Source organism: Cyprinodon variegatus, unplaced genomic scaffold (assembly GCF_000732505.1).
Source record: "Cyprinodon variegatus isolate N-32 unplaced genomic scaffold, C_variegatus-1.0 Scaffold820, whole genome shotgun sequence".
Classification (NCBI taxonomy): Eukaryota; Metazoa; Chordata; class Actinopteri; order Cyprinodontiformes; family Cyprinodontidae; genus Cyprinodon; species Cyprinodon variegatus.
Genome location: NW_015151273.1, coordinates 303,836 through 329,551, shown reverse-complemented (window position 1 = coordinate 329,551; position 25,716 = coordinate 303,836). Strand labels below are relative to the sequence as shown.

Genomic DNA, 25,716 nt, shown 5'->3' with positions numbered 1-25,716 from the left:
TTAATATGAATGATTTTTGACATACAGCTCATGAAAACCCAAAATTCCTATCTCACAAAATTAGCATATCATTAAAAAAGTAATCTAAATCAACAAATAAATTGTTAATTAATTATTTAAACATTTGGAAAAGATTCCTGAGGCCTTTAAAACTTCCAGCCTGGTTCATCACTCCAAACCCCAATCATGGGTTAGACTGCTGACCTGACTGCTGTCTAGAAGGTCATCATTGACACCCTCAAGCAAGAGGGTATGAAACAGAAAGATATTTCTGAACAAAAAGGCTGTTCCCAGATTGCTGTATCAGGGCACCTCAGTGGGAAGTCGGTGGGAAGGAAAAAGTGTGGCAGAAAACGCTGCACAATGAGAAGAGGTGACGGACCCTGAGGAAGATTGTGGAGAAGGGCCGATTCCAGACCTTTGGGGACCTGCAGAAGCAGTGGACTGAGTCTGATGTAGAAAAATCCAGAGCCACCGTGCACAGACGTGTGCAGGAAATGGGCTACAGCTGCCGCATTCCCCAGGTCAAGCCACTTCTGAACCAGAAGCGGCAGCAGAGGCACCTGACCTGGGCTACAGAGAAGCAGCACTAGGCTGTTGATCAGTTTTGCATGTCATTTGGGAATCAAGATGCCAGAGTCTGGAGGAAGACTGTGGAGAAGGAAATGCCAAAATGCTGGAAGTCCAGTGTCAGGTACCCACAGTCAGTGATGGTCTGGGGTGCCATGTCAGCTGCTGGTGTTGGTCCACTGTGTTTCATAAAGGGCACGGTCAATGCAGCTAGCTATCAGGAGATTTCGGAGCACTTCATGCTTCCATCTGCTGAAAAGCTTTATGGAGATGAAGATTTTATTTTTCAGCACAACCTGGCACCTTCTCACAGTGCCAAAACCACTGGTAAATGGTTTACTGACCATGGTATAACTGTGCTCAACTGGTCTGCCAACTCTCCTGACCTGAACCCCGTAGAGAATCTGTTGGATATTGTGAAGAGAAAGTTGAGAGACGCAAGACTAAACAAGCTAAAGGTTGCCATTGCAGTATCCTGGGCCTCCATTAAAACCTCAGCAGTGCCATCAGGCTGGTTGCCTCCATGCCACATCACATTGAAGCAGTCATTTCTCCAAAAGGATTCCCAACAAAGTATTGAGTGCATAACTGTACATAATTATTTGAAGGGTGACTTTGTTTTGTATAAAGAACACTTTTCTTTTATTAGTCGGATGGAATATGCTAATTTTGTGAGATAGGAATTTTGGGTTTTCATGAGCTGGATGCCAAAATCATGCGTATTAAGCCAATAAAAGACCTGAAATATTTCAGTTAGTGTGCAATGAATCTAAAATATATGAATGTTCGAGTTTTATCTTTATATTATGGAAAATAATGAATTCTATTACAATATGCTAATATTTTGAGAAGGAACTGTATGTTAGATTCTGTCAGATTGGATCCTGAGCAACTGTGAACACATCTTTTTTTTTGCTTCTGTCTCCTCGAACCCCAGTTGGCCTCAGCAGATGGCCGCTCACACTGAGCCTGGTTCTGCTGGAGGTTTCTTCCTGTTAAAAGGGAGTTTTTCCTCCCCACTGTCGCTACAAGCATGCTTTGTGTGAGAGATTGTATTTGAGTCAATGATTCGATGCAATCAACTGGTTTTCCTTAGATAGAAAACTTTGAATCAATTTGACTGGTGAACTGTAAGTTGCCTGGAATGGCATGTGTTGTGAATTGGTGCTATATAAATAAACTAATTAAATACTGTTCTGTTGCATAGGTCTACTGAGCTGGATTTTAACTGGTCATGGTTCCAGCTTAGATGTATGCAAGTTGGAGGAAATGCCAGCGCTGTGAGTAACTGAGGAAGTCTTCACCTAATTTGAATTCAGATTTCTGTACATTATTGTGAATCTGCTGATTTCCTGTTTTTTTTTCTTGTTTATTCTGACTCCTCTTTGACAGGTTGCATTTTTCAACCAGCATGGTTGCAAAACCAGTGCTGCAAATGCAAAGTACAACAGCCGTGCTGCCCAGCTGTACAGAGAGAAGATCAAAACTTTAGCAACACAAGCTACCAGACGTCATGGGACTGAGGTAAAACAAACTTCCTGGCTTACCATGTAGCTTACTTTGCTTATCAAATAAAGGGTCTTCATGGTCAGATCACTAAATTAGTAAATTTTCTCATTTTCACTTCAGCTGTGGCTCGACAGTCAGGGTCCTCTTTCTCCAACTTCTCCCGAGGACAAGCAGGTTGACTTCTTCAGTCTGCACTCACAGGTAAAGGACCAGATTAGGTACAGAAACATTGAAAAGATACACTTATTTTACTCTATTATCCATAATGTGATATTATGGATAACAGTATAACCAGATATATCAACTCTAGATATTTTTTATGGGCGATAGGAGCTTTCTAGATGGTTAAAACTTAAAGGATCCTCTAAACCCTGTAGAAATCCTCCATGCTATAGTTGATTATTAATATTGTGAAACGGTTCTAGTAGAATCTTAAGAAGGCTACCCTTAAAATTTACATTTTGTAGTTTTTCTCCTCTTTAAGGTGCCTTAAAATTTACTTTTTAACTACTTTTACATATTTCTTTTTTGTAAAAATATAATACATACACCATGTAGATTTACATGCACTGTGTTTTTCTTTTTTAAGGCATATTTATTGAAGATTTTGTCATCCAAGTTAAAATGATATTTTACTTAAACTGCAGTTATTTGTTTATTGTTCAATTTAAGTTTTGTATATGCTTAAATTATCCAGTTAAGGGAGATTTGGGTTTAAGTTATATTTTTTTGCAGGATTTGCCTGAAAATCTGAATATGGCAAAAATGTGTCTCAGCAACCCTGTGTCAGAAAAGTCTTCAACCCTGGAAAAAGATGAAGATAGAAATGGTATTTGTAATCAGAGATGAATAATAAAAACATCTATTTGTGATTTTTAAGAATTATCGTTGATCCAACATTCATTTTGATTTCAGGAAATTCAGAAGAAGGTCCAAGTGTTGAACTGCTAAGTGTTTCCCCTAAATCAACCCCAGGTTTGTTTAAAAGTTTCACCGTAAATCATTTACTGCTTTAATTGTATTTAAACTGTATCATTATAATTGTGAAAACATTAAACTTATTATTCCTCCTCATTTCCAGAGCCGTCCTCACTTCTAAAAAAGAAGCCAGCAGCTTCCAAGAAAACGGTACATTTAAAAAAAATAATTGGAAACATTTTCAAATCATGGGTTTTTGCTATACAGTGTTGTATTATAATAAAAACAGTTTATGTATTTCTGCAGCTCATTAAGTTTAAAACAAGCCACGATCAGAAATGATAACGTAAGGGAATACTTGGTGTTAGTTTGTTTAGCTTTAGGCTTAAAGGGACTTTAAAACACTGTTTTAGCACAGATGTACAATTTCTTACCTCTGTTCAAAAAGGGTAATTTCACAGCACTTTGTCACGTAATGTAGCATAACAATGAAAATCAGAATGTTATTAAAGAAAATGGGGAAAAAAACAAAACAAACCGAAACTCATCAAACTTAAAATGTAACAAAAATTCTACTTTTACTTGGTCCTACTTTGAGTTGTCAGCAGAGGTGTCAAGTAGCAAAGTACAAATACTTTGTTAGCTTACTTAAGTAGAAATTTTGGCTGTCTATACTTTACTGGAGTAATTATTTTTTTAAGAGATTTTTTGAATACTACTCCTTACATTTCGTTGCAATTATCTCTACTTTCTACTCCTTACATTTTAAAAATAGACTTAATAGTTTTGTTTCATTTGAGCTCACTTGCATTATTGCCTGTTGGTACCGGTATTTAAAAATAATAAACATCAAAATAATTTGTTTCATCCAGAAAATTAGTTTAATTAAGTCTAAGGAAATTATCACTCAGAATGCATCCATACTTAACATTTTTTCATGTATTACTTTTATACTTTATTTTCTAGTTTTAAAACTGGTACTTTTACACTTAAAGCTTAAGTTGATACTCTAACTTCTACAAAAGTGTTTTTAAACAGTAGGATTTCTACTGGAGTAATAAACATTAATTCTTTTGACACTTCTGGTTGTCAGGCTTATCCAGGTTCATCCATATGCTAAAAATTAGTGAAATGACCCTTTATCAGTCTGCTGAAACATATCAATAATGAAACTAAGCTACGGTAGGTGGTCTTTTAGCCCAAATTTTACACTGGCTAATACGACAAGGTATAAAGCCTTGGAGTTAAGAATGTATGTGATGTCTCTCGAGTGTAATCGGGTAGCTAAGCTTGTAAATGTGTTCCAGTTCTACATTTAGTGTAATAATCTTTATTAAACTAGATTTCAGTTCTATTTCTGGTATGTCCACTGATCATCTTTAGGACTCTGCGTTTTAAATTTGCTTTGGCACAGACTGAACTTTCGTAATGCCTCTCTCTGTCTATAGCTGGCTTCTAAGAAAGGCGGACTGGGTGCTCATAAGGTCAGCAGCCAGAATTTCTCTCAGGTGGAGAAGGCCGCTCAGGCTGCGGACAAACTCAGAGAGAAGGAAGAGAGCTCTACCTCAGATGCTAAGAGGAATGTCCCCTCAGATGAGTCCATGTGAGAACACTAACTGTATTATCATGTGATATTTAAACAAATCACTTACCGTCACCTTCTTAATGTCATTTCTTCCCTTCTTACTATTTTCTTTAGTACAACATCCATGCGTCTGGCCTATAAGGATATAGAGCAGCAGAGGAAACAGGAGGAGAAGAAGCTGAAGGGATTAGAGGGGAATAAGAAGGAGCAAGCAGAGAGACTGGGCATGGGTCTAGGCATGAGGAGGTACGGTGATGTAGAGTTCCCACTAAAATCTTTAGCTTTCTTTGCTTCTTCTGCTCATTTTAAATATTTCTCCTCCTCCCTCTGCAGCGGAGTTTCTCACTCCGTTATGTCAGATATGCACATCATCCAACAGGAGAGTCCTCTTGGAGCCAAAAGCACCAAAGGCCGCAGATTTGCTGAGGAAGATGAATATGAAGGAACATTTAGCTCAAGGTGGGATAAATATATATATATAAACTTGGACCTAATGTTATTAATATTATCAGTTCTTTAGTTGATGTTGATCAAATAAACCATGTTTTTTTATCTTTAGGCACCAGTCACGGTTTGAAGATCAAACAGACTCCTCTGATAGTTTCTCCACACGGTGGGGAGCTGATGATGGAAACGGGGGAGGATGGATGAAGGAGAGCAAGAAACCAGAGCCAGACTTCTACCTGTCCTCCACCATGTCTTCACTTGATGACAGGTAAAATCCTTTATTGTGTTCTGCCCTTTAACCCACCCTCCTGTTTAGCTCTGTATCAAAACAAGAACAGGCTTGTTTACTTGAGATGGCGTAAAGCTGGTTTAGTTATATCCTTTATGATTGCTAAATGTAAACATCATGCGTTTGCTAAATGTAAGGTCTGAGTCCATGATAACATATTCTGCTATCTTTACAGTCATATATTCATGATCAAATCTGATTTCTAACCTTGCATTTTTTTGGACATAAACAATTGCATCATTCTTTTCTGCTTTAATCTAAAGAAAAATCCTGATCCTGGCAGCTGACTGTTAAGTTATGGATATGAATTTGTAATTTGATAGTAATACATTTTATTTAAAGGCATCTAAAACAGAAGGTGTTTTAGTAATATTTTATCTGATGTATCCAAAAACTAAAATCTTTTAACTAAGATATGAACCAGTTTATTTTACCATAAGATCATTATGAATGATCAAGTGTATTCTGTTAAACCCGAACTGTTAAAAAAAAAAAGTTTTTTACCGTATTAATCTATAATTTTCTGGGAAATGATTAACACTAAAAGGTAAATGTTATACAATGACTCACATGTCGGCAACACAAAGAAACTGCTTATTCAAAGCCAAACCCGGTTCGATCCGTACAGCCTCCGCTCTGGATTCCTGAGCAAGACCCTTAACCCCACACTGGAGCTACACAATGGCTGCCCACTGCTCCCCAAGGGGATGGGTTAAATGCAGAGGTGAATTTCTCCAATGTGAGATTAATACATTTAGATTATTATTAATTTAGCCCAAAGACAGTTCCTGGTGCTTAACGTGAAGGGAAATAAAATCAAGTAAAAATAAAAGCAAGTAAAGTAAATAAAACAGTTGAATCACAACCTTAAAACGAATAATACCTCAGTTAGCAGTCTAATTTCAACAGTCAAAGGCAGCTCTAAACAAATTGGTTTCTAACTTTGCTTTCAGCACTTTTACAGTATTCTTGGTGTTTGTTCCAGATCAGTGGAGCATTGGAACTTAATGCTTCTTCTCCATGTTTGGTTCTAGTTCTGTGTGTAAAGAGTAGGCTTGAACTAGAAGACCTGAGTGGTCTGGGCAGTTGATACACTGACAACAAATCTTTTATGTATTGAGGTGCTGATCCATTCACTGATTTAAAGACTAACAGAAGGATTTTAAAGTCTATTCTCTGAGCTTCAGAGAGCCAGTGGAGGACTTCAGAACGAGGGTGATGTGCTCTACTTTCCTAGTTCTAGTGAGAACACAAGCAGCAGTGTTTTATCAGCTGCAGCTTTCTGATGGAATTTTAGGCAAAGCTGTTGAAATAATCAATTCTACTAAAGATAAATGCATGAAAGAGTTTTTCTAGATCCCACTTGGAAGTTAGTCCTTTAATCCTGGAGATGTTCATCAGGTGATAAAAGGCTGACTTAGTAACTGCCTTCACATGCCTCTGAAGGCTCAGGTCTGAGTCCATCATGACATCAAGGTTTTGGCCATAATCAGAGGTCTCTAGCTATGATAGCTGAAGCTGTGAGTTAACTCCTCCTTTGGTCTGAAGATTATTATCTTAGTTTTTTTTATTCAGTTGGAGAAAAATATGGTGCATGCAGGATTTGGATCAACAAGTGATCAACAGTATCAAACGCTGCACTGAGGTCCCATAATACCAGCACTGTGGTTCTCCAGAGTCTGAATTTATACAGATATCAGTGTACACCTTCATCAGGGGTTCTTGGTACTGTGGTTTGATCAGAAACCTGACTGGAAGGCATCAAAGCAGCAGGTCATTCTTAACTTTTAACTGTATAACACACTGCTTTTTCACCAATCTCACTGATAAAGGGAAGGTTTGAGATGGGCCTGTAGTTCTGCAGGACAATTTTTCCAAGCTTCTCTCTTTGAACAATGGTTTTGATAATTACTGTTTTTAAGGCCTGGGAGAAAAACCTGACATAAGGAATGTGTTTATGATTTGAATAAATTCAGACTCAAACAGGTAAAACCTTCTTAACAAAACCTGTGGATGAAATATTATTATTTTAACTCCTGAGAGCATTGGTACTGGAGTTGATGTTAACGTACAGACTGCTTTTCTAATACCTTGTATTTTCTCAGTAAAGAACTTTGGAAAGTCGTTGCAGGCCTGTTACACCACTGATAAAGACAAGACTTTACTTTTATTGCTTTAATGAAAGCAGACAATCTTCATAAAATGAAAAAAAAAATTATAACTTTATACAAGGATCCATTAGGAATTAACCAGACTTAAGTCTGAGTTTTTCCTCCAAATAAACCTTTAAAACAAAATTGTTGTTTTTCTTTTATTTTATAATTATATGTAATGTTTTTTTCTTTTCATTTCAAAAATTATCTTGGAAAAACATTACTTGTTAAACTTGGGTTGATTAATATCCAAAAGGCATAAAGAAAGATCAGCATTAAACAGAAACATCTGCTTCCACCCATTTATGAAAAGAATTATCCATATCTAATTATCCACAAGGGGGCACCAATGTCTCATTTATTTTTAACTGAATTACTATGTTTAGTTTTCCATGTTATATTAACTGCAGAACTTTACCTGGGTAGTTCAGAGTAACACAAAGAGAATCAATGGGTAGCAAATGAGGGTATGAACTGATTTGGCTGTAAATTTACCTTGCCCTGTAATTTTTTTTTACATTTATTTATGTCCAAGTGATTTCAGGTAATTTCTAAGTGTAATAAAGCTCATGATATGAGTCATCAAAGTATTGCAAATGTTTTTATGTCAGATTGCATCAAAATGTGTCTACATTTTGTTTATAAAAATGAATTTGTTGAAAGTTTCCACCTTGTATTGCTAATTATTTTCTGTCAACAGAACGGTGTCCAGAAAAAAAGCAGACTCAACACCCATCTCGGATTCTGGAGAGGCTCGGAAAAAGTTTGGAGGTGATGTCAAAGCAATCTCCTCTGATATGTATTTTGGAAAACAAGACAACTCTGAGGTAACGTACCTAGTCACAAAAAAGAGAAGAAAATACCATAAAATAGTTATTTCTTCAATGCATCTGCCTGAATACCAGGGGGTGACGGTTGAATAAAATTTATACAAACCGATAGCAGACAAGGATTTTAAAAATATATATTTTTCTGTAACAGTATGAAACCAGAACGCGACTGGAGAGGTTTGCAGGGAGCGCCTCAATAAGTTCAGCTGATCTTTTTGACGATCCAAAGAAAGAAACTGGTAAGAAAACTTTTTATTTGTTTATAGAAATAAATAATTTTGCTTCTGCAGTAAAAAGGTTAGGTCTTAATCATTTTAAAGGATACTTCATAGATTCAAGACTTCCTTTTATTTCCAGTTTTATAACTCTCAATATTTGTGCAAAGTGGAGAAATAAGTCAAAAAACACGAGGGAATGAAACACATCATAGGGAAAATAATTGCAAAATCCTCCTAATGTGAGTAAATAAAGTGAGCCTGATAATGTTCTATGCAGAGAGCTAGAGGAAATGAGCAGAAACGTTGTCTGAGAGCAGTAGCTTGGACTCCTAACAAACCAGCACCCTATAATGGGATTTAAAAGCTTTCCATATTGAGCATCATCTGTCTGTTATTCATCATATGGTGAACATGAATATAAAATGTTAGCAGCAGTTAGATGGGTGTAGCTCCAACAACCTTCATCAGAAGAATTTACTTTAGTGAGATTTGTAGTGGTTGTATAAACATAACATTTTAGTTAAGCTAATGCTACAAGATGTAGTTGGTGAGATATGAGAAAAAATAAAATGTATACAGTAAATATATATATTTTTTTAAACATTTGGAAACCGGTGATGTCATTAAAATGCAGTTGGAATTGAAAATGAGCCAAGTCTTTGTTTGCTCCGTGTCAATTTCCACAGGAGGCTCCTATCGCCTGACCAACGTCCTGCCCAGCGCTCCAGACATGTCAGGGCTCAAACTCGGCATGCGCTCGGTTGCTGGGAAACTGTCGGTCATGGCTAGCGGCGTAGTCAACACAATTCAGGTCAGTGAAAAACTTTAAACTCCAGAATAAAATCTTTAAATATCCGTCCCTCCTTGATGAGCTAATTGTCTTCTTCCTCTTTAGGACCACTACAATTCCTAAGGGACATTTTGGATGTAAATACCATTTCCAGTGAGCTTTGAAGAGACGTCCATACTTGTAGCAAGTCTGCACAATTACCAAAAAATTACCTTGTGTATATTTTTGGAATTAAGTGACGTGTTGGGATATAAAAGATATGAGATATCTTCTGTTTAACTTAGACTTGAATATTGTTACTCTGCTTTAAGGTTCCTGGGTTTATGTATTTAGAAATGCTTCAGTTAGCAGATCAAGTAGCTTCAAAGTGTCATGAAGAAGGTGTTTCCATCTTTTTATCTAACGTTATTGAGTTCACACTAGATTCAGATTTGTTAATTGGGTCCATCCATCATGATGCTGCTACAGATTTCTCTCGGTTTAGTCGAAAAAAGCTTCAAAGTGTCCTTTAACCTCCCGAAGTGCACTTACAGACCAGACCAAACAAAACGATAACCGAAACCTGAAGGAGCCAGATAGTTTTCATCTACATTCTGAAGAGCTATAACCGATTATTTTATTTTGCTTTGTTTACGTTTTAAGTAAAGGTCAAACAAATGAAGTTAGAAAAGGAAGAAATACTTGATGAAGATTTTGTAGAATGCCGATCAGTGATTTTCTAACATTCACCAACGCTATGAAAGTCTTTTTGATTTTGGACTTTTAAGGATCCAGTTTGCTTTTTTTCCCTTGGGATATTTTTTTAGGCAACAGCCAACTTGAATGAGTTTTACAGATTAGAACTAAATAAGTCTGATTATCAGTCTTCAATACATATACTAGTCTACTTTTCAATGATTCATGCTGAGGACTGTTCTAGAAGCCCTTTCGGGTCCATTTAAGAACCTGTTTAAACACCCAGTTGGGCTAAACCATCGAGCTCAGGAATTAAGATAAATTTAAAGACCAGAAGTAGTTTATTGTTTTCATAGTTTCATTTTGACGTAAAAGTATACAAAATAGGCCCCCAGTATAGCGCTATTACCACCATGTTTGACATATGGTACAGTATTCATCGTTTCATCCTCTGATTAGAAGGTATTTGGCTTTTCCCTGTGGATAATTGAAATTTGGCCCATGTTCTTTCTTGCTGAGCACCTTCCTATCCCTGAGGATGTTAAATTAATTTTAGTAAGACTCAACACTCATGTCCCAGCAGGTTTCAGTTATTTACAGGTTGAAACTCTGGTGGTTCTAGTTACGTCCTGTAATACTCCAATAAATGTCCTTTTCTCTGAGGGGGCAGCTGGTTGCTTTAACTAGACAATAATCCAAAACTGGTTTAGAAATGGATTATGCATGACTGAAAAAGGCTTTGGGGAAACTCCGACCTCTATTGTACTAAAAAATGTAGTCACTGCCAGGAAAACCAAACAATTTAAATTAGCCTTTTTTTCCTAAAATCCAGCCAGAAATACACGAGGCTTTGAGATGTGTGGAAAAACCTCATTCCTAAGGAATATTTAGGGAGCCTGTAGGTCTGATCTTTGTCCTGAAAATGCCTAAATTCAGAGTTCTTCAACCAATTTTAGTTTTCTAAAAAGGTAGAAGTTTGTTTCAGCATAATTTCACAATAAAAACTGTTTCAAATACATGTTTTAAGAAATGTAAAATAATATTTACCCCCTGCTGACTGTTAAATTTTCATCAGCACTCCGTCTAAACTTAATGGGAATTAAATGACACAAAGAAACATGACTTTTACTATGTAGTAAAATAAAATTATAAATGGAAAAATGGGATTTCTGTTAACTAATTTGAATTTTTTTTACCAAAGACAATCTTTTTCTGTTTTCGTTACACAATAATAATAAAAAATAAAAAAAAAACACTTGTTAGACTATTAAAATATTAATTTACCTTTTTGTAAATTTATTGCACTATTTAATGGATTTTTTTCTTTTCATTTTTGACTAAACGGGCTGCCACTTTATTGTCACTATTTGAATATGAAGCGTTATTACAATGAAAAGGTGCCTTTAAGCTTGTAAGGTTGGATTGTATTGACATTTTTTTTTTTCATTTGGAAACTTGTTGAATTTACAAAGTTTTTTTCAGATGAATTTTTGTAGTTAATGTTGCTGTTGAATCTTCATGGCTGCTGTGTTATTCAGTCCCATTTTGAAAAGCGTCTCCTTTTTGGATACTTCATTAATCTACTCCAATATATTTGGTATGCAAAGTAGGTTAGATCACTCATCCCGTTGCAATACAATAGTTGTAAAAACATAAGAGGACCTCCATGCATTGCTGTTGCTCTTTGTCTGTCAGGCCAGCAGGTATTCAGTCAATACTGCTTAGGATTTGCTCAGAAAATGTGAGACATTCAAAAGTGGACTAGAAATTTCCAGAGTTACCATCTGCCAACTTCATGGATTCTTTATGAAGTGAATCTGATATTTAGTCACCTATTTTCCAATCGTAGTTCCTAAAGCTGGCACTGCTAACACCTTCTAGATGTCTGTTACCTTTTACTTGACTGCTTAAGATTCTGGACAAGTTAACTCCCATCACTATAAGCTTTGATCCAACGAACTCTAGTTCACTCAATCTGATTGAAATGTTATACCGGTATTTGGATTCTTGTTACCTGATTACTCCAGAAGGAAACAATGATAATTTGCACGTGGCAGCTTTGACGTCAATGTTCCTTGACTCAGAGTTAATTATACTTTTGTTTTTTTGCTTTGTCCTTTTGCTTGGTTACAAACAATGTCACTTTTTCAATTTTTCATTATCCTTCCGCAGTTTGTAGAAGACAGATCCTGAAGATGAGATGGAACCATAGCTTTTCCAGTAATAGCTGTGTAGTATAGTGTTGTGAAGAGCTATTGGTTGTCATTTATGTATAAAATAAAGCTATCAATAATCATTTTTTGTTGGTTTTTTTGACACAAATGTTTGCAGGAACTCTGCAGCTGTGCCAAAATAAAGTTCTTTTTGCCTTACTACTTCTCTTTATTACCTAAGTCCAATATTCCATCTACTCTAAGCAGCTTCCCTGTCCCAGCTGGGGAAAATATCGCCACAGCATCATGCCTCCACCACCATGTTTCACGGTGGTATGGTATGCTCAGGATCTTATCATTGTTTTTTGTTTTTTTTTGTTTGTTTGTTTTTTTTGCCTCACATGGCATCTTAAATGAACAATTAGTTTTATGCTACCTTTCCAGAAAACCTCTTAATATATATTTTTCAACATTTTTTTTGTCTGCAGCATAAGACAAAATCATTTGCTCAGTCTGGATATACATTGCGATGCGTTGTGATGAGACTGCTGTGCAGTGATTGAGTGTTATGGTTCTAACATGACAAAAATCAAACATTTAAGCGGTGCTGAAACCTTACAGCACCGCAGCTTCCAGTCTGTTTTTTTTTTGTATTTTTTTTTTTCAAATTGCTATTAATTAGCCCGACTTGTAGATTTCCATATACACAGTTTAGTTGTCTTTTTATTTATGTATTAAGGTACATTAAAACTAAATCACAGAGTTAACAGTTTAGGCTCCATGAGAGAATAATAGGTTAATAAAGGACTTGATTTGTCCCTGATCATTTCAACTATTTCATTATGTTCTCTTTTAGACAGTTACATTTTCAATAAATATTGTTTTTGTGCTTTTAATATGAAAAGTATGAAGAAAATAAAGATGTGGATTCCTCAGAGTAACTTAAGAACCTTGTGGCTTGTTACTTTAAAATTATGGCTGGGTCTTTGCCTTTTTTAAATGAAATGCTATAAACTTCACATCTTTTATCATTTTTACATAGTTGGAATAATGGTATTTAATTGGTACATATGGACATATAAAGTCACATTTTACAAAATTGTTAAAGAAAAATATAGTGCTTTCCAGGTTAAGATGGTAGGTCATTTATATAACCTTTATTTTTCGTAATTAAAATATTAAAATCCTCTAATATTAGTGAGATTCAGAACAAAACCTCTCGCCAACGTGGCTTCCTGCTGCGTTCATGGAAACTCCTCCATAGTCGGAATTTTAAATATTACCACTGCTGCAGTTTATAAGTGCGGAGAATGCAACAGAAAATTAAATTTTAAGTTTGATACAGAATAGTCGGTGCGGATTTAGATGATAGCTAACTACTACCGTATTAGTTGTGCGGTTTTGATAAACCGTCTTTGTTTTGGTTATAAAATAACCAATTGCCCGCGAAGGTAACATTTTGCCAGCGGGCACAGTAGGAGTTTTGTAGCGGTAATTTTTGCTAATCTCCGCTGTTATTAACGGGCATATCTTGCTTTTTTAACTATGAACTTGTTTTTTAGAACGATATCCCACTTTATTCTACACCCGTTGAAATAATTGAGTGCATTTTTCCCAAAGTAAGGCCTGGTTAAATACTTTAATTCGGTTTTTATTCTCTCACTGCTAAAATGCCTGCGGAAATTAAACAGAGGAGGAAGAATCTAAAACAGAACGACGAAACTTCGCACAATTCCACTGCAAACGGAAAGGATGAAGCGCAAAAAGCGAAGCTGGAAGAAGCAGAGAACAGTGGGGCAAATAAAAAGTCCTCAGCTTCAGACGTTAAAGGTTTGATGTGTTTACTGTCGCTTGTAGCTTGCGGAATTCTGAGTTGGTAAGTTCGGGACAGTTATAGTTTTGATCTCTTTTCTGTTGTTTCTTTGCTGAGTGTGTTTCTATCATCCAGGATGGTGCTGCAACAGAATGAGAAGTTCTCTCAAATCGAAGAGAAGTACAGAGCTCTGCACGAAAAAACTTCCAGCCTGTTGGTCATGGAGGAGGAGATGGTTAAAGTTTCCAAGAAGGTGAGTGCTCATATTCCTGCAGCACTGCTAATTAACAGCTGTGTCAAAATATTACACATTTAGTGAAATGTTCTTTCATTTATCAACTTCGACCGTGATAAAAAAATCAACTTGAGCCGCAGTAGTAGACATGCAGTATGTCAGCTGTTTAGAACCTCCACGCCAGCAGAGGGCGCCAGCCTTTCACAGCTGAACCAATTATATCTTCCGTCAATCAGCGAAATAGAAACCTATTTAGACAATAATAATAATAAAAAAAAAATTTAAATAGCTAACATAGGAAATTTAATGTGATATTTTAAGTAAAAAATAGTTAATTTTTTATTTGACATAGAAGAAAAACAAGAAATAAATTTGATTACATGTAAAAGCCAGAAAGGAGTGTTGTGGTTTTTTAAAACCACATTTCCCAAATTATTTATAAGGGAATCTGAGGATAAAAGCTAACAAATATAATAAATGTAGTAACCCTTAAGGGCTGGTTATACTCCCCGCAGCAGTGTGTCGCAGTGAGCGTGACGCAGACATTTTTGATTTACGCTCAATTTTGAAGCGTGGTCTGCGACATGTTATATTCCACGCCACAACGCAAGAGAATCATCAACTACTTGTGGGTCTAGATACGGCAGAGGCGTTGAGGAAGTGGGGGCAAGTTTGTGCGACAACGGAGGGACTTGAGTGTGAAAAAGAGCGGGCATCCAGGTGCTAAAAGGGTTTCTTTGTTCTCACACACCTTGCTCTTCTATTTGGTCCAACGTCACGAGTTGTTTTCCACAATTGCAGTTTATAAAATCAGAACAAGCCGGCCTCCTGTCTGCGGCACTGTCTGCAGTCAACTACAATCTGGGAGAGGTGCAGCAGAGTGTCTGCGGAGGGGGCGGGGACGTCTTTTTGTTCACTGCAACACCTACGCAGACGACCTAGTTTCGAAGTATAAATCAGCCTTTACTACTAGTAATGATTACTATTGATAGTTTTCATGTCCATTTAATAACCAAGCTGTTTTAGTTTTAGCAGTTTTATAAGCCCCCTGGTGGTGTGCAGGTCTAAAGCAGCTGCTCTGTTTGCTTATGATCGGGGCCATCTCTCCTAAGGTCAATGAGTTAGTTTGAAATATTATTTTGAAGCTGCTATATAAAAAGAATTAAATCATAAGATAACTAAATGTGAAGTGAATCTTTAAATCTTATGTAATGTTAACTGAATTTTGTTTTTTTGTTTGACAATCAAGAGAAATCCTGTACGTACTTTTCATTTTTTTTTATGAATTTCTTTTCTCTTTTCTAGTTATAAACTAAGATATTTAAACATGTTGAGCTACAAGCCAACCTTTCTCTGCTCTTAAAGCATTTAAATGTGAACTATTAGTGCATTAGTTAGTAAACAGAACATGAGTCCTGCTGTTTATAAAAACTTTGCCGTAGACTTTCAGGAAAACCTCCAACAGTGTCGTTCTGTTGTACAAAGAGTCAAAGAGCTTCACAGAAACAGCGCTACTCTTTTTTTGTTGCGGCTGTAGCTTGCTGCATCCGAGGACGACCTTCAGGAGGCGCTCTCTACGGTTTCCATGGCAACCAGACTCCAGCAGGACATCTCCGCTCTCCACAGCGTTATCATGGCAATGCAAGCCGAAGAGAACTCCGCTTCCCGAGACCTGCAGACGGTTAATGCCCACTTCCTCAACGTGACGGAGACGTGGCAGGAGAGGCTGGCGGCCATCAACTCGGACCTGGTGGCCCTGAAGGCCGAGGCCAGGGAGGCCCACGCCGGCGCCATGGAGCAGGTAAACGAGGCGGAGCAAAAGGCGCGGACGCTGGCGAAAAGGCTGGAGGAGCTGGAGGACAGCACAAAGAGGAACGCCCGGGTTCTGGAGCGGACGGAAGAGGACGATGCCAAGCGGGCGCAAGATCACTTGGACTGGAACACCAAACAGATCCATAAGCTGCAGGAGCAGATCAGCAGCCTCACCAAGAGGGAGGCTGAGCTGAGCTCCCAGCTCCAGGATTACATCCCCAAGGCTCAGCAGTGTGAGGAGAACCTTCCACAAGTGGAGGAGGCTGTACGCTCGATCCTGAAGCTGAACAGCGATCTAAACGGGGCAGAGAGGAGGTTGGAGGAGGCAACGCTGCAGGTGTTTGGGACGGAAGACAGCATGTTGAAAGCTCTGAACGAGATCCTGGAGATCAGACAGGAGCTGGACACACTGCACGCACAAAACAGCATTCTGAAGATGAAGAATGAGCTGTCCGTAGTTAAAGAGGCAGTCAGTGAACTCACCAGGGTTCTGAGGGGAAACAGGGCGGAGACCCAAACAGACCCGGACACTTTGGAGGATGAGGAATGGAAAGATGACGAGGATGAGCCGTGGCCGGAAAATGAGCTAAACGAAGCATCTGAACGTCTTCAGAATGACATTATTGAATGAGTGTTTGGGAACCAGGGCTTTTCTCAATGTTTTCTGTTGTAGTTTTTTAGTCAAATCAAGTGTTGCATTTGCTTTTTTTTTTTTTTTTAACATTTTTACCTCAGAAATAGCATCACAGATGTCAGCAGTCACATCTTGGCTGCTCTTGATCTCAGTATTACACGTGTTATAAGTGATATTGTCACATTTTCAAACACTGAAAACAGGAGATGTTTTTATTTTGTTTTGACTCAATAAAGTAACTTTTTTAAAAGAATAAAGATGAGCTCTTTGCATTTTTCTTGAGTTTGGTAAACTGTGTTTCCCATTTCAGTTTGAAAGCGTTCAGCAGAAGCTGGAGGGTCTCGGGGCCCAGCGGGGGAACCTGGCCCCTCGCCTGCAGACTCTGGAGCAGGACATCGTCCAGCTGAAGGACTGGGCTTCCGGTTTGAGTGACAAACAGGGGCAGCTTCATAGCAGCTTGACATCGTTGAGAGACGCTGTGGAGCAAATCGAACATCGTACCTCCGCCATCACAAAGGACTTCACCAATAAGGTGTTTTACTTTCTTCTCTTGTTATAGTGGAGTGTTTCTCGAGAATGTCAAACATCTAGTTTAAATAATAGAGATCTGGGCTAAAATTGATTAAAACCCTATCGTATGATTAATTATGAATCAAGTTTGTGCTTAAAATTGTTTATAAGATTATTTGTGGTCAGCCTACAAATAATCTTTGCCTCCAGAAGTGATTTAGCTCGTCCAAATATAATGTTCCGGCATCTTACAATGATGTCCATCTTTTTATCGTAATGCAATAATTGTTGTCAAAAGGTTAAAACTTGGGTGAGATTAAACCACATATCCATGCTGAGTTTTAACTTATGCATTAAGTTCTTGTTAAATCAAATATTTTTAAGTCTTATTCCACTGTTGCACATGAAGATTGGTAAAATACAGTAAATTGTCATGAAAGTGTATGTTGGTGCTGCTTCTGCAGGTGTCCTCTGTCAGGACGGATGTGCGACGGATGGAGGGTCTGCGTTCAGAGCTGGACTCCATGTTGACGCAGCTTGGAGAGCTGGAGGATAAGACCAATCAGGTGGAGCGCGGCATGGTCAAACGCATCGGCGACGTTCTGGCCAGCAGCGTCGACCGGATCTCCAATCTCAGATCTGCGTCTGAACGCAACACCAAGGCCATAGAGCAGCTCCGGAAGCACATCCCTACGCTCACAGCCGCGGACCAGCAGATCTCAGAGCGTCTGCAGGAGCTAGAGAGCGGCCGGGCCCGCCTCATTAGGACGCTCACATTCGCCGCTGACCTCAAACCAAAGGTGGCTTCCATTAAGAGAGACTTTGAAGGGTTTGAGCCTCAGGTGTCTGATCTGATTCTCAGGATTGGACAACTGGCAGAAGATCTCTTAGAGAGGGAGCGGGAGATCGCTGAGCTCCGGCAGACTTTATCAAACCTCACTGCAGTGGAGGGAGATTTAAGTGTTACAACTAAACAGGTTAGTCAGATGGCTGACATATCAGACACTGGAGAGATGCCAAACCTAAACTGATGAACGTTACCTTCACTACTCTGTGATCACCTGTCAAACTACTGCAATAAAGATTAGAAATGAAGAAAAAAAAATCTGTAATTTTCTATCATGTTTTTAACACCAAGTTTTACTGAATCTGATTTTTTCCTACAGGGAAACAAGCATATCAGGGCTCAGAACAGAAGGATCCAGGGATTCAAGGCAGATAACACATTTAGATTTCTCAGAATGTTTTATTAACAACAGAATTGGATGGACGGCGTCTAAGGCAGGAACCTCTGGTCTTATCAATCAGTCTGAGTCCAGAGGTAGTGTATTGTTCCAGCCAGCTGGCTGCCAATGCGGCGCAGCGGTTAACGCACAGCGAGTCCCAGACGCAGGTGTCAGAGGACAGGCAGGAGATCAGAACCAAGCCGACAGATGTAGGCAGGATAATCAAGAGGGCGAAGCCAAAGCCAGTGTGTGAGACACGGTCGGTTGTCAGAGCCACGAGGTCAGAGATCCAGTGAGGCACTGAAGGAGAATCCAAGATGGAGTCAGGTAAAAGTTCCAGGCTCGAAATAATCTGGCACTGATGACTGGTCTGAAGGCTGGTTAAATAGATGTTAATGCAGGTGAAACCGATAAGCAGATAATCAGAACTGGGCGGAGCTAAGCATGTGTGTGAAATGAGTGATCAGACCATGCATCAGTGCTGAGATCATGACACCAAACACCTTAGATGGAAAATAAGAAACTGTTACTCGACTAATTTCAGATTAATTTAAATGGCAAATAAAATCAGTCAGATGTTTTAGTGTTCCTTATTTATCCACCGTCCATTGATGAAAGCATTCTCTCCCTTTGATGTTTTTCACATAGGGAGGGGTTCATGTGATTGACCAGCATATAGCATGCTTAAAGTATCAGGAGAGTTTTTAGTATAAGAATCTGAAAAGTGTGGCATGCATTTGTATTCCACCTCCTCAGCCGGTGCTTAGTAGAATCTGCTCACTGTGCAATGACAGCTGCAGGTCTTTTCCTGTACGTCTCTACCAGATTCACGCTGCTCTTTTTTTATGCCTGTATTTAATCTGAGGCTAAAGTTTTGACTGGACCAACTTTAAGATGTGAATATTTTTGGATCTGGCTGTATAATAAGGGTCATAAATTTCCATTCCAGTCTCTTGTTTTGCAGCCTCTAATAGATGCCGTGCAGCTGACGTCACAGACGGCCATATAGTACCTACTCTGTTCCCCCACGCGTAAAAGACACCCCCCACATATGTAGTGCAGAATCGTCATGACGTCAGGCTTCTGAAACGCTTCCATAGGTTCATTCATCTTGGACTGACTTCCGTTCTCCTAGGAAGAAGCATCCCTCAGCATGATGCTGCTAGCTCCATGGTAACCTATGGCCTCTCCCAAAGGTTAAGATTTGTGTAATTTTATTACATTACAAATTCCCACTTACTTTTTTCCTCATAAATTCAACACACATCTTTTAAATAAACCTTACATGATGCTTATTCATTAGTTGGATACAGCTTATGTATTTAAAATACGTAACTTCCATGTTTATTTTTTATAAAATGATTAAAGTAGTTACTCAAAATTACTACTAATGAGTGTATTTATTCCAAATACATAAAGTTTGTTTAAATTGCATAATAATGAGGGATACCTTAACGTAGTACAATGAACTTTATCTGATATAAATACATTTATTATTTTAAGTACCATAAGTATATTTTATTAATTTAAATCCATTAACCTGATGACAGTGTATTTACAATTAATAATCTTTATTTTGCACCTGAATATGCATCATGTAAGGTTTAGTTCAAAGGTTTTTGATACAATAATCTTAAAAAAAAACTAAATTGGAATTACTTTTGGTATAAAATTACATAAATATTAAATTTTGGGTGAAATATTTTTGTCCTAAAGGATTTAAAACACTGGTATCTGTGCTTCACTTATTTGCTGTCCCAAAATGCACCTTGTTTCGCATTGCGTAGCAACAAGGTGCTAAACAAAATAATTTTATCACAAATTTCAGTCATTAAAAAGAAAAACTCACTTTTGGAACAAAAGGTGTTTTTATTCTTTAAAAAAAATCTAACAAGTGAAAAACGTAAGTAAACAAAGGAGTGCTTAATTTCTTCCTTTTGCAACTGGAGGGTTTTTTTTTGTAAAAATAAAAAAAAAAATAAAAAAAATAAGAACACAAACATCAGAGAATGAAACTACAGTGCAGAATGTAGGTTTGAACTTCACAGATCAGCAGTTCTTTTTTCTTTGTTTCCTCTTATTATTTTTGTTCTAACAAGACTTACAGCATCAAGACATCCATGCCACCTTTTTGAAATTACATCTTAAAATTCTACTGTGGAGCTTTTGTCTCCTGTTCAGGCATTGTGGTGTGACATTACATGATAGTCTTTGGTGTTTTTCTCTCTTCCTGAAAGGCAGTGAACGCCTCATTGTGTTACAGGTGATCTATATTCTGTCCTCCAAAACAGTCAGTCTCTTCTCCAGCTCCTCCAGCTGCTCATCCAAACCCGTGTTCTTTGCTGTTAACTGGTTCTGGGCTTCAACGAAAGCAGCTAATTTGTTCTGCAGCTCCTCCAGGCTGCTTTGTCCTTCATCTCGCTTAGCTCCTGTTAAACCATCAACTTCCTGCTTGGTCTCCTGCAAGGCCTTCTCTAGAGTGCGAATGGCAAGATCGTGGCTTTCTAACGTTGCTACTTCGCTCCTCACTTCTTCAACTGCTGTTCTTAAGCTCTCCAGCTCCACCTGCAGAGGAGTGGAGCTCTCTGAAGCTAGCTTAGTTTCCTCTCCACTCAGACCTATGTTGGACTGAAGCTTCTCCATACGGCTTTTTAAATCCTCCAGCTCTTGTTTTAGATCATTTTTTACTCTCCCCACTGCCTCCCCCTGTGCAGATAAGCTGCTTTCATGCCCGTCGTATTTGGCAAGCAGCCCTTCCACCTTACTGCTGAGGTCTGACAGTGATGCAGACAGCGTATCGCTGTTTTCCTCTGACAGTTTAACCCTGGTCTCCAGATCATCAGCTCTTCTCAGGGCCTGAGCTGCTGCTGCATTCGCTCGCTCCTCGACAGCGCGGACAGCATCGGTGACCTGCTCCAAGCTGCTTTGCAGGTTCACAGTTTGCTCCCCCAGGCCTTGCACTCCAGCCTCCGCTGCAGATAGAGACTCCCTCAGGCTCCCGGCGGTCTCTTGCACCACCGACCTCACAGATTCGAGCTCCTGAGACAGAGAGGTGACCTCCTTGTTGCGTGTCTGAAGCTCTTCTCTCACAGAACTTATCTGCATTCTGAGGGAATTGGTAGTATCATCTGCTGCTTCTTTGGCTGTTTTAATTTCAGCTACAACCTCAACGATGGCGGAGAGCTCCTGTTTGACAAGCGTGGGGTCTGCTGTGTCGCTCAGACGGGCTTTGAGGTCAGCGAGCTGCCGCTGGGCTTCTCCCTGACCCTCTGCGAACTCAGCCACGCTGGCGGAGATGGACTGGCTCACCTCAGCCAGGCGCTCTTCCACGGTCGTCTCCAGAGAGGAGAAGTCCTTCTCTCGAGCCTCCTTGACTTCCCTGATTCCCTCCGACAGATCCCTGATGAGATCATTCTGGAGCTTCTGGAGCGCCTCCTCTACCCTCCTGGTCTCTAACTCGCCCCTCTTCATGCGGCTCACTGCTGCCTCCAGCTCCACCCGTGTGATGCCCAGTGATGACTCCAGCCCGTCCACATTGCTTCGGAGTGACTCCACCTTGATGAGACATGAAAAAAATCCACATTATAATATCGAATTTTGATTGCAACATCTCACCCATAATTTGCTCAAAAAAAAAATATTTTCAGGCAGGAAAGAGTTTTCTTTGTTAAATCTCCTTTTAGGGCATGCAGGTGGTGGTTAGTGCGCATGACCCATGTACAGTGGCCTTAGTCCTCGACAAGGGCGACCCAGGTTCGAATCAGGCCTGTGGTCCTTTCCCGCATGTCTCTCCCTCTCTCTTATACCCCTTTTCCTGTCAGCCTACTGTTGGAAAAAAAGAGCCACTAGTGCCCTAAAACCTAAAAAAAAAGTGCTTCACAGAGAGCACTTTTTCCATTAAGTTTCTGCTGAAAAGCTCCAATCTGGTCTCCTCTGATCATTTGCTCACAGTTCTGGTTAAACTGCAGCAAAGGATTTACATGGTTTACATTTATGATATTAGGGCAAAAAAGGCTTCCTTCCATCTAAGACTCCAGCTTTGAAGTACGGTGGTGGAACCGTCATGTCTGGGGCAGCCTTTTTTCTCACAGTTCCAGCTGTTTCAATTTTTGTTTTATGCATTGTTCATTTTGGTGGTAAAGGTGGTCTTTTCCCCCTTTTTAGAAATGACAAAAAAAAAAAAAAAAAATCAGTACCAAGAAGTGAGTACTAAATCAGAATGATTTCCTTCAGAGATATTTAACTGACAGCCTGTGGGCTATTTTAGTTTATGTAAATATTTTTTGTTACATTTCATTTCCTTAAACTAAGTGTAATCATTTTGTAATTAAAATCAGGTGAACCATCACTGCCTTTCTACACAGTAGCATCAAAACAAGAAAGTTGAAAATGATTTGCAAATTAAATCTGTCAGGATAAAAATTTATTTAACAGGATGAATTTCCTATCATTTTTCTTTTTTAAAAATCGTTTCATATCTTTTATATGACTTCATGACGTTTCTTTGAACAGTTTTTTTATGCATTAATGAATAAAAGCTGTAATTTTAGCAATGTTTATTAATAGTATTATTTAACTGATGTTGCTTCCCCGTTAAATTATTTCAATAGCAGTTTAGATGGTCTATATAGTCCGGAGGTCTTCAACAGGGGGTCCGCAACCCCTAAGGGGTCCACGGAGGTGCTGCATGGAGGTCGTGAAAGTTTTGGGTGATTAGACTTTTTTTTTTATATGCCCCCCGGCAATTTTTTATACTTATTGAAATGTCTTAAATCCACATTAACATGAATTCAACACACTGTAGTAAACAGATAAATGGAGGCAGAAGATGCACACATTCAGCGACACACAGGAGCTCTTTCAAGCTGGGCACCGTTTCATTCACAACACCTGTCCCATGAACCAGGAATCAGAAATATTTTAATTATCAAGGGCGAAATTACTTTCATTATTGCTCCAGCTGTAAAAAGAGTGACTATAGGACCAGTTTGATATAACACAATTTAATACAATTTATATAATTAGGGGTCCCCGCTCATCTTGTGATCAGTTTGGGGGTCCTTGGTGTCACAGTCTTGGTTCTGTTATGTTTTCTTTTCTTTTGAGTATTCAGTTTAACTTTGCTCCATGTTTTCTAGTCTTATTGGTTTAATGCTTATTTGCTTGTGTTTCTGGTTATATTTCAGTTCTCAGGTTTTTATTTGTTGCCCTCTTGTGTTGGTCTCCTTTTTCCCTAGCTCCTTAGACTGCTCCCTTCACACCTGCTCCCAATCTGCTCGTTACTCCTCTCTTTGTTCAGTTAGTCATAAATACTCTCCTTGTGCAGTCCCTCAGTGCTGGTTCCTTGTCAAACTTCCTCTAACTCTGTCTTACTGTGTCTTCCTCGTATTGATAGTTCTCCCCTCTAGTCTCCATGGTTTCTGGTTTGTTTTAGTTTGTTCATGTTTGATTTTTGGATTCCTGCCTAGTTGTCAGTTAACCTTTCATTAAATCTACAAGAAACTCACCTCTGCCTCCCTACCTCTGCATTTGGGTCCTCAAACCCTGACAATTGGCCTGGAAAACTTAGAAGACCCCTGGTCTAGTCAAAGTCAAGAAGAATGTGGAGAACCTTTTAGCCTCTGGGTGCAAAAACCCGGTAGAGACATGTCCTAAAACAGGCATCCCCAACCTCGGTCCTTGAGGCCCACTGTCCTGCAGGCTTTAGAGGTTTCCCTGCTTCAGCACAGCAGATTATAATGATTGCAGTAGACCGAAAGCCTGTTAATCAGCTTTCAATTAAAATCAGCTGTGCTGGAGCAAGGAAAGCGGGCCTCGAGGGCAGAGGTTGCGGATGCCTGTCCTAAAAGACCTTCAACTGTTAATAAAAAGTGGTTCTAAAACAAGTGTCCACACTTTTTGATTATTTAAGAATAATAAAGTTTTTTAGTTTTATTATTTATAGCTATAATAAAGTTTATAAGTCATGTTTTTAGATGCTTTTGGTTGAAGTTCACACTGGGTTTTTGTCACAGTGACTCTTATCATTACAAGATGTATCATCAGTAGCTGATTAGAAATCATTACAGCAAAGGAGCTATAATATACTAATAATTACAGTATTACTTTTATCCAAACTTAAATCTCTTAAACAAGGAGAAATCAAATCCCTCGTTCAAATAATGTTTAATTGATTCTCATGTTTTGTTTTGTTTTTCTCACCTGTTGAACGAAGCTCTCCATTTTGGTGCCCATCTCTCCGCTTCGCCGCGCGCTCTCTTCATGCTTTGCATGAATCTGTCGGACTTCCTCCACAACTTGTTGTAAATAAAAAGCTGCAAACCCAGCAGCCCCTATCATAGCGATATAAAATACCGTGGTTACAAGAAGCCCTAGACAGCTACCTGAGCGGGGCCCCTGCGGCCCCTCGGGGCCACTCACCCCGTTGGTGGCACCGCTACTTTTCTGGCTTTTCTTAGGCGCGTCATCCTGGCTGGACGCTGCGCTCTTCTCGCTGTTCTTTGATCGGTTTTTTGTGGTCATGTTTCCAGCGGAGACTCGGTCCGGAATGAATGTGTGAGGAAGGAGATCTGGTTGTGCTGTCGTGGATGGAGTGGGTTCCCAGTTCAGCCCCTCTTGCTGGAGCAGCAGCGTATCAGGGAGCGCGTCGTGTCTTTCCACGGGGCTTTTTTTGCATCCAAGTATGCGGATGGGGGCTGTCCGTAAAACAGACCCTCCAGGAGTTTAATAAAAACCTACAAAACTACTAAAAACAATAAAAGGTTTGTGTCGTTTTAAAAACATCCCAGTTAGACATTATATTTGCAGGATTTTCTCCTAAATAAATAGGGAGGAAAGCCTTCTGGAACTTATCAACTTCTATAGTCATGTTAAAACTTTCCGATATTAAAAAGTTGCACATTTTATTCCAGAAACCAACCATTCATCAAACAACCTCAATAAATGGCCTGTTTTATGCATGTTTATATTTCTACATGATGATGCATGCCTGATGTAAACTTGCTTCAGCGCAGGGAGGAGCTCCCTGCTTTCCTCCAACATGCTCCTCCTTTCATACGTGGCAGCTGTGGTCTGCAGGCAGCCACATCCATAATTACATGACTGCTCTGAAATATGCATGTCTGAAAACTCACAAAGTCATCGGATAAAGTGGTTCAAACTCAATGCCTGCGATGGTTTCAGTGTTACGGACGAAGATTAGGGCCTAACTGATTATTTCAGTTTATTATGGGGGGAAAAAGTCTGACTTTAATCTCAGAAATTAGACTAATCTACCAATTTTGGATCTTGAAGTAGATGAGCACCATGAAGGAGGAGATATGGAAGCACTCAGCTTCACTGATAAAGAT

General features: G+C 39.0%; 3 protein-coding genes across 4 annotated transcripts; 2 read left to right on the top strand and 1 right to left on the bottom strand.

Annotated features, from left to right (window-relative positions):
* Positions 1–1,779: 1,779 nt before the first annotated feature.
* On the top strand, positions 1,780–12,469 carry LOC107098899 (ADP-ribosylation factor GTPase-activating protein 3-like). The gene is made up of 14 exons (XM_015396786.1): positions 1,780–1,850; positions 1,963–2,094; positions 2,200–2,280; positions 2,815–2,908; positions 2,995–3,054; positions 3,161–3,207; positions 4,446–4,600; positions 4,697–4,828; positions 4,916–5,041; positions 5,142–5,297; positions 8,172–8,298; positions 8,453–8,540; positions 9,206–9,330; positions 9,415–12,469. Exons 1-14 carry the CDS (start codon positions 1,824–1,826, stop codon positions 9,430–9,432), a joined length of 1,368 nt encoding a protein of 455 aa, XP_015252272.1. The 5' UTR covers positions 1,780–1,823; the 3' UTR covers positions 9,433–12,469.
* Positions 12,470–13,583: 1,114 nt separating this feature from the next.
* Positions 13,584–18,243, top strand: ikbip (IKBKB interacting protein). 2 transcript variants are annotated; one of them, XM_015396790.1, is made up of 4 exons: positions 13,584–14,013; positions 14,086–14,203; positions 16,942–17,163; positions 17,606–18,243. In XM_015396790.1, the coding sequence occupies exons 1-4, from the start codon at positions 13,808–13,810 to the stop codon at positions 18,170–18,172; spliced, it is 1,113 nt and encodes a 370-aa protein (XP_015252276.1). In that variant the 5' UTR covers positions 13,584–13,807; the 3' UTR covers positions 18,173–18,243. The 2 variants fall into 2 exon arrangements, with proteins under 2 accessions (XP_015252276.1, XP_015252275.1); XM_015396789.1 differs by lacking the exons at positions 16,942–17,163; positions 17,606–18,243 and adding an exon at positions 15,723–16,891.
* A 2,097-nt stretch (positions 18,244–20,340) lies between these two features.
* ckap4 (cytoskeleton-associated protein 4) lies at positions 20,341–24,889 on the bottom strand. The gene is made up of 2 exons (XM_015396788.1): positions 24,569–24,889; positions 20,341–21,922 (listed from the first exon to the last, which is right to left on the bottom strand). The coding sequence occupies exons 1-2, from the start codon at positions 24,887–24,889 to the stop codon at positions 20,636–20,638; spliced, it is 1,608 nt and encodes a 535-aa protein (XP_015252274.1). The 3' UTR covers positions 20,341–20,635.
* Between the last annotated feature and the right edge of the window lie 827 nt (positions 24,890–25,716).